This window comes from Microtus ochrogaster, chromosome 10, assembly GCF_000317375.1.
Source record: "Microtus ochrogaster isolate Prairie Vole_2 chromosome 10, MicOch1.0, whole genome shotgun sequence".
Lineage (NCBI taxonomy): Eukaryota > Metazoa > Chordata > Mammalia > Rodentia > Cricetidae > Microtus > Microtus ochrogaster.
In genome coordinates, this window is record NC_022016.1 from 55000463 (window position 1) to 55009101 (window position 8639).

Here is an 8639-nt window from a genome sequence, read left to right on the forward strand (position 1 = left end):
GTATTCTGTACTTTCTCCGAGTAATTGTAAGGACCAAGTTATTAGATACAAGGAAAGAAAGAGCATAGTAAGTGTTTGAATTATTGTAAAGCCTCTATTGCAAGAGAGGGAGCAAAGAATGCTAGACACATAACAAATTACTGGTTTAGAAGTGGAATAAAGATCTCCTAACTCCCAGTTTAGTCTTCAGAGATCTTAGAAACAATCATCATGCACACACGGGACTAATGGAGAAATGTATATAAAAAAAAAAAAAATAGCCGCTCGCCAAGGCTTAAGGGCCAATCACAGTTTCTTCACTAGAAAGGTGACAGACGGGAATCTCTCCATAATTTAGGACCTACAGGATACACGGCCCCTAAAACGAAAGTCTCTTCCGTTGCATCTCGGGAATTGTGCCCCGCCGCGATGCACGAAGGGACTCGTAGTTCTTTCTTACTCCCGACTCCAAAGCCACCTTGGCCTCGTCTTTCCCAGCAAGCTCCGCGCTAGCGTTAGCTGTTGATTGGCTGCTGCAGGAGCGGGCGGTCTTGCTGGCAGCGGTTACCCGGTTTCCGGTGCTCGGCCAGTGCCAGGGGGGACGCCGTCGGACGTCCATGGTGAGGTATGTCCATTGGCCGTAGGTGGAATGAGCTCCTTAGAGGGTCTGTGGCCCAAGATGAGTGACCCGCAGAGGAAGAACTGATTTCGTGTATGGGGAGGCTGGGGGTGGTCTGTGGCGATGTCCCCGCGTTGCGCATGCGTGCCGTGGGGCTAGAGGGCGCGCACCCGCCCGCCTGGGCAGGGGAGGGCCCACGTGGGACCTGGAGGGGCGGAGGAGGGGGACCAGTTAGAACTGGAGCATCCCCGCCACGTCAGTCCGCGGCGCGGAGCCAATCCCGCGCTCAGGACGCCGAGAGGGAGTCGTGCGGTGCTGCTGGGAAGTGGCTTTCCGGAGAAAGGAGGCCTCTTCCCTCACCTGCTCAGGAGCAGCTCCTCGGAAACTCTGCAGGGTACCCTGGGGTCTCCGGCCGAGGCCTAGGCCGGCCCGTTTGTTTGAAGCCTGGGGCGCCTGGTGTTGGGATTTCTGATCTAGGGTGTAAAAATTTTTCAAGTCTGGAAAATAGCAGCTGTGTCCTCCTTAAAAGGACCTGCCCGTTTTCTGCCTTTGCAGATCACAATGAAGAACCAAGACAAAAAGAATGGGCCTGCCAAACACTCCACCCCGAAGAGCAGCCCTGGGCAACGGGAAGCAGGAGCAGAGGGAGCCCAGGGACGGCCCAGACAGACAGCTCCTGCGGCGGAAGCTGAAGGTTCCACTAGCCAGACTCCTGGGAAGCCCGAGGGTGTGTGCCTGCTCAGCTCTAACTGTGGGCAGAGGGAGGAGTTTCTGGGATTGGCCTTGCTGCTGAGGCCACTGTTTACCCAGGAAGGAGGAACAATGCCCATTCTGTGTGATTCTCAGGTTCTCAGTCTTAGCTGTGGAACGGAACCTTGGAAGCATGCTCTGACTGGTTTAAACTAAATGACAGTCAAAATGAGGCACCCCACAAGCCAAGTCACGTTCCCAGAAAACACTTGCCAGCGGGAAGTAATTGTCCTTCGCACATGAGGCATTTCTGGAACTATAAAAAGAACCAAAACGAGTTTTGAATGGGGAAAGGATGGCTTAGAGTTGGAGCTTCTGCTACATGCCAACCATCCCTGACGCGCGGGGTGCTTTATGTAGTTCTTTTTTATTTTTTCAAGATAGTTTCTTTGTATCTCTGACTGTCCTGGAACTGGCTCTGTAGATCATCAGCCAGGCCTCGAATTTACAAAGATCCACCTGCCTCTGCCTCCCAAGTGCTGGGATTAAAGGCACGTGCCATTACTGCCCAGGCTTAATTGTCTTTTAAGTATGTTTGGGAGGGAGTAAAAAAATAATTGTGTAATTTTATAAGTAAGTAAACTTAGGGTTTAAAAACAATTAAACTGAGACCAGGCATAGTGACCTTGCCTTCAGTCGCAGCACTTGAGAGGCAGAGGCAGGTAGATCTCTGAGACTTTGCGGTCAGCCTGGTGTGCATAGTGAGTTCTAGGACAGCTAAGACTCTGTAGAGAGATCCTGTCGTCTCAACCAAATAAGTAAAACAACATTTAACCTAAACTAGTGTACTTGAGTGGATTTAAAGAAAAAGAGGTTTTTTTTTTGTTTTGGTTTTTCGAGACAGGGTTTCTCTGTGGCTTTGGAGCCTGTCCTGGAACTAGCTCTGTAGACCAGGCTGGTCTCGAACTCACAGAGATCCGCCTGCCTCTGCCTCCCGAGTGCTGGGATTAAAGGCATGCGCCACCATTGCCCGACAGAAAAAGAGTTTCTAAGCCAGTGGCGTAACCATCTTATTTTCATTCTGTATCTTAATCTTTCTTGCCGTAGGGGCTCAAGCTAAAGCAGCTAAGTCTGGGCCTGTCTGTGATGTCTCTGAGGAGCTAAGCCGGCAGTTGGAAGACATTCTGAGTACATACTGTGTGGACAACAGTCAGGGAGGCCCCGGTGAGGAGGGTGCACAGGGTGAGCCCACTGAGCCAGAAGATGCAGAGAAGTCCCGAACCTACGCAGCAAGGAATGGGGAGCCCGAACCAGGGATTCCAGTAGTCAATGGCGAGAAGGAGACCTCCAAGGGGGAGCCAGGCACAGAAGAGAGCCGAGCAAGTGATGAGATTGGGGACCGAGACCACAGAAGACCACAAGAAAAGAAGAAAGCCAAGGGTCTGGGTGAGAGAGGGCAGCTGCTGTTGAGGGGAGGGAGTTAAGACCTGTCGTTTTGTGGGCTAGCCTGCTGTGCCAGGACTCCAAGCAATCTCCCTGTCAAGACAGAAGGTTTCCCAGTTTAATCAAGCCAGGATTATAGGGTCATAGCATTGAGCTGTTCAGAGGACTTCCTTGGGCAAGGCTCTTGACCTTGGGAGCAAGTGAAGGCTGGAATCCAACCAGTTTTTTCATTGAGGATATGGGTCACAGGAGGCCTGAGTTGGTAGACTCTTGAGCTAACCAGCACCACCTGCTGTTTGACCTTGGGCATGTTCATTCTCTACTCCTGGGTCTTAGTTTCCCTGTTTCTACAGCAACAAAATTGAGCTACATCAAGGTAGAGATCTCAAATGTTGACGTTGACCCTGTAAGCCACAGACTTCTTGAGACTTGAGAAAGGGCTTACTTTATATGAAAAACTGACTTCTACCTGGTAAGTCCCCCACTCTCTCTCAGCTGACTTGCTGAATAATTGGCAGCTTGATAATAGAAACTAGACTAAGCAAAAGCCATCCCTGGGTTGGATTTGGTCTGTATGTTACTGATTTACAGTCTCTGTACCAATCTTCTTCTCCCCCCCACCCCCACCCCAACTGACCGTTCAGGAACCTGGTCTATGCTAGGAACAGGTGAAACCAAGGGAGACAGTTGTGGGGCTTCCCGAGATACAGGAGTCAGTGGCAGCCAGGCTTGGTAGCATACACCTTTAATTCTAGCACTTGCGAAGCAGGGGCAAGTAGATCTCGTAGGGCCAACTGGCTACATGATGAGACCTTATCTGAAACAAATAAAAATAGGGAGGGCATTTCCAGTCAGTTCTTTGATGGGGGTAAGTGGATGAACATGAATTTAGAATCTGGGCTGAACTGGATGTCGTAGTATATACCTCTAATGGGGACCAGGAGAAACAGGCAGGAAGATGGTGAGTTTAGAACCAGCCTGGGCTCCGTAGAAGACCCTCTGTCAAAGAAAAAAAGAAAATTTAACACTATAACCATATCATAGTCCCTGTTCCCTCCATATTTGTTACCTGTTCTAACTTAAAGAGAGAGATGAGAGACTCTTTAGAGCCTGTCCTGGAATTCAATCTGTAGAAAAAGCTGGCCTCAAACTCAAAGAGATCCACCTGACTCTGCCTTTTGAGTGCTGGGATTAAGGGCATGCACCACTACTGCCTGGCTTTATTTTGTTTTACTTATTTATTTTGAGTTTTTCAAGACAGGTTTCTCTGTAGCCCTGACTATCCTTGAACTTGCTCTGTAGACCAGGCTGGCCTCAAATTCAAAGATGCCCCTTCCTCCTGAGTGCTGGGATCAAAGGCGTGTACCACCATGGCCAGCATAAAACATTCATTTTAAACATAGCCGTAGCTATGAGTGTTGACAGGAGTTTGACTCAAAGGATCGCAGACCAGTTTTTTGTTTGCTTTTTTTACTAATAGAATTTACTAGTGGATTATTATTTGTCTATTGATATGTCTTAAAATAGGTTTTCCTCTCAGTGGTGGTGCTTACCAAAGAGTTGGAGCTGTTCACTTGCTGAGTGTCTGTTAGTGACGCTACTTATGCTGCAGCGGCGATGTGCAGTGGAGCTGCAGGACCAGTGTTAGAGAAAACTGCCTTAGCACTCGGGTGTAGGCCCGGGGTAGAGGGAACCCCCCCAAGGAGGGGTGCATGCCTTTACTCCCTGTGCTTTACAGGGAAGGAGATCACGTTGCTGATGCAGACACTGAACACGCTCAGTACTCCAGAGGAGAAGCTGGCTGCGCTGTGCAAGAAGTATGCGGAACTGGTTAGTGCCTCCCCATCTCTTTCTCTGCCTTTGGAAAGTCAGCAGGCTCCCTGGGGTAAGGGTGGGGGGTACAGGAACAGGTATCTTAATCCCGTTAACCTTTTTTGAATTTTCATACCCCTATCTCTCTCTTTTTTTTTTAAATATTTATTTTGTTTATTTATTATGTATACAATATTCTGTCTGTGTGTATGCCTGCAGGCCAGAAGTGGGCACCAGACCTCTTTTTACAGATGGTTGTGAGCCACCATGTGGTTGCCGGGAATTGAACTCAGGACCTTTGGAAGAGCAAGCAATGCTCTTAACCACTGAGCCATCTCTCCAGCCCCCTCATCCCCCTATCTCTTAAGTGAGAAGTTATTTCTAGTCAGCTACCTAAGGACTGAGAGTATATATAAAGAGAAGAAACTTCAAAAGTAAATTTCTCCACAGAGTGATTCCCAAGTGTAGAACCCTGGCTCTGGTTCCGAGTGCTGTGCACTCACATCTGTGTGTTTCTACATGTATCTCGGCGGTGTCTCGCCTCTGCTTTCTCGTCTTTGTCCATTCCCACATTAGTTCTTTTTCTCTAAGAGCTGATCCAATTCTTGTTCAACTCTTGGGACAGGAATTCTTAGACTCTGTGTTGAGTCATGGGATATACCAAGTGTGAGCGAGGCGTGGAGGTGCATACCTTAATCCCTTGAGGCTGGAGAAGCAAGAATTCAAGGCCTGCTGGGCAATGGGACCTTGTCTTAAAGAAAAAAATGTCAAGTCTTGCCATCTGTCTCACTGTGAAAGTGTTGAGTGGAGTGTGTGTGTGTGTGTGTATGGAGAGAGAGAAGTATAGAGATGGGGCTGGAGAGGTGGTTCAGTGGTTAAGAACACTGGCTGCTTTTCCAGAAGACCTGGGTTTGATTCCAAGCACATACATGGAGTTCACAACCATCTGTAACTCTGGATCCAGATGATCTGATGCCCTCTTCTGGATTCTTAAGGTACCAGGCACACAACTATATAGCATAGACATAGATGCAAACGAAATGCCCACATACACATTAAATAAAACTGTAAGAAGCACAGAGGCTGGTATAGTGTTGTATGCCTTTAATCCCAGCACTCAGAAGGGAGAGGTAGGCATATCTCTTGAGTTCAAGGCCAGCCTGGTCTAGTGAGTTCCAGGACAGCCTGGGTTGTATAGAAAGACCTGTCTCTAAAAACCCCCAAAAAGGGAAAGAAATATAGAAAGGATAAAATTGATTTTGGAAGGATTTAGCTAGGGAAATATTGATACTGCAAGGGAAGAGTATTGAGCTACTGGGGTGATATTCTGAGTATAGCAGGGAGCTGAGGCCCAGCCCACAAGGAGAGGACTCCATCACTGAGGGAGTCTTCTAAAGAAGAAGACAGGTACAGTCGGGCGATGGGTGGGAAACATGTCCTGGTGGTCCCCTGGTTTCTTGTGTGTTTCCAGGGAGATGAGAACCATGACCGTATCTAAGGAAACGCTATGAAGAGGAGACAAATGGTTGTCTTGGATAAGGATATAGATCACAGGAGAAAGTGGGGGCAGTTGTGGAGAGTCTTCCAAGGTTGTATCTTAGTTTAAACTGAGACTCTTCAAGTACGGTCGCTTCAGTACTATTGCCACATAAGCAGGAAGGGGCTGCCTAGGTTAAAGGGGACCAAGACAGTAGACAGTTAACCCTAAGCCAGGGAAGAGGGTGAGTCAGGTAGGGAATAAAGTGAAAGGTTGGTTAGGTTAGTGGTTAGGTAGATACCGATAGGGATCACCTAGGGAAGTTGTCATGGCCCTGACCTGGAGTGACCAAGTCTAGGCCTTTGCTGCCCAAGACAACACCCTCTCAGTGATCTGACTTAGATCTGCTGAGATGTGAGAACTGGGTCAGATTTTAAAACTAAGGTAAAAAATGTGCTTGGGAGGCTGAGGCTGGAGAATCATCATGATTTGAGGTTGGCTCTGGTCTATTTAGTGAATTCAAGGACAGTATGGGTCACTTGGCATGAGCTTGTCTCACAAAAACAGCTTAAATTTCACCTTTTTACTTTTTTGGTGTGTCTACTAGAAGATTGTAATCATTTATACGGGTTGCATTTGTGCTATCCAAGGCTGGATGTCATCATGGGAGAAGAGCTGAGCTGGGAAGGCGTAGGTCTGTGGAAGGGTTCAGGACTGTGTAGTTGGGAGAATTAGAAGGTCTTTCTGTCAGCAATGAAATAGCCACAAATAAGAGTCGTGGTGGTGGTGGGGAGCTGTGTTTTGAATGAGTTCAAGTCTGAGAAATGAGGTGCCGATGAGCTCTGCCGAGTTGTCTGGAAGTGGATTAGTTGTAGTCTGGTGTGCGGGCACGATGGATAGTCTGCAGTGTCTGTGGACTCGGGAGCAGAAGCTGAAGTCTGCTGGCTCTGCCCTCACTGCTCCATGATTATTCTTTCCCTAAGATAGGCTGGGTTAGTCTGAGAGGTTCCTGGGAGGAGCGTGCTTTTGTCTTAGCTGTTGTGACTGGAGTGGAAGGAGTGGGAATCTCTAGAGCCATGTCATGGTGCCCGCTCTCGACACTCCCACCCTCCTGTTCTCAGCTGGAAGAGCACCGAAACTCACAGAAGCAGATGAAGCTCCTGCAGAAGAAGCAGAGCCAGCTCGTCCAAGAGAAGGACCATCTCCGTGGTGAGCATAGCAAGGCTGTCCTTGCCCGAAGCAAGCTTGAGAGCCTGTGCCGAGAGCTGCAGCGACACAACCGCTCCCTCAAGGTAGGCGTATTTTTATGTACTGGGCTTTGTGGGCTTTCTCCTTAAAAAGCATTGAGGCTGTGGTATGCAGTGAGTTCTAGGCCAGCTTGGAAGACTTTATTTAAAACAAACAAAAAACAAAAAAGCTTCAGGACAGTATAGCTCTGTCCCAGTTCCGCCAAAGAACAACTGTGACCACCTGTGTGTATGACTGACCAGATACAGCAGCCAGAATCTTTCTCAGATAGCAGCTCCCTACTGCACTAGTCAGCTTCCCTCTGCAAATACTGAGCTAATCAACTTTTGTTTTGTTTTTTGGGACAGTTTCTCTGTGTAACAGTCCTGGGTGTCCTGGACTCAAACGCACAGAGACCTGCCTCTGCCTCCCAGGTACCACCACCGCTGGCTCAACTTTTTAAAATGCACAAAGAAAGATTGTCTTGACTCACACTTTCTAGTCTGTGACTGGTGGGACATCCCTGCCCTCACTCTATCCCTGCTTTGAGATCTGTTGTGGGTTAGACAGGAACAGGATAATGGCGGGAATATCGGGTAGAACAAAATTACTCCAGAGGACGCCTCCAGAAAACCTAAAGCCATTTCAGCCAACCTTGAAAGTTCCATCCCCTGGTAGCATCACCAAAGGTTCCAGAGTCCTCTACAAAATAAACCTTTGAGGACTTTAGGATCAGTCAGAAAAGTGCTTGTTACAAGCATAAGAGCCAGAATTTGGATCCCCTCACCCATGTACAAAGCTGGGTGGTGTGTCTCTATACCTGCAGTGCTTGGGAAGTAGAGGCAGGAGGATCCCTGGCCCATGATGTCTAGCCAGTCTGGCTGAATCAGTAAATTCTGGGTTTGATGAGAGATGTCTTTGAGAAGAAGGTAGAGAAGGCTAGAGAGATGGTTGAGTGGTTAACAGCACTCACCTAGTCTTCCAAAGGACCCAGTTTCTGTTTCTACCCACATTGGAACAACCTCAGACCATCTCAAGGGGATCTGATACCCTCTTCTGACCTATGGCACCTGCACATATGTGGCATATATTCACAGAGGTACATAAATAAAAATAAATCTTAAAAAAAAATACCAAGGATGGGCTGGACAGATGGAGCAGTGGCTAAAGCACAGGCTGCTCTTCCAGAGGACACATGTTCACTCACCACCACGCGTATGGTAGCTCTCAATTGTGTGTGACTCCAGGTCTACAGAGCAAGTTCCAAGACAGGCAGGGCTACACATAAGATGTTGGTAAGCAAAAGAAAATGGGTATAAATTAGTCTAAGTATCTATCTTTATGCTAGGTACTAGCATTGAAGAGAGTAGGTGACTATCACATTTAATCTTT

At 48.0% G+C, this 8639-nt stretch overlaps 1 protein-coding gene across 2 annotated transcripts in view; it reads left to right on the top strand.

The window, feature by feature from the left end:
- Positions 1–248: 248 nt before the first annotated feature.
- Positions 249–8639, top strand: part of Txlna (taxilin alpha) — a 17679-nt gene continuing 9288 nt past the window's right edge. Inside the window, exons 1-5 of one of the 2 annotated variants that reach the window (XM_005353180.3) lie at positions 249–604; positions 1154–1325; positions 2396–2734; positions 4470–4561; positions 7142–7312. In XM_005353180.3, the coding sequence (XP_005353237.1) occupies positions 1160–1325; positions 2396–2734; positions 4470–4561; positions 7142–7312 (768 nt within the window). In that variant the 5' untranslated portion in view covers positions 249–604; positions 1154–1159. Of the gene's footprint in view, positions 605–838; positions 993–1153; positions 1326–2395; positions 2735–4469; positions 4562–7141; positions 7313–8639 lie in introns of those variants that run through there. The other variant, XM_005353181.2, reaches the window with a different exon arrangement.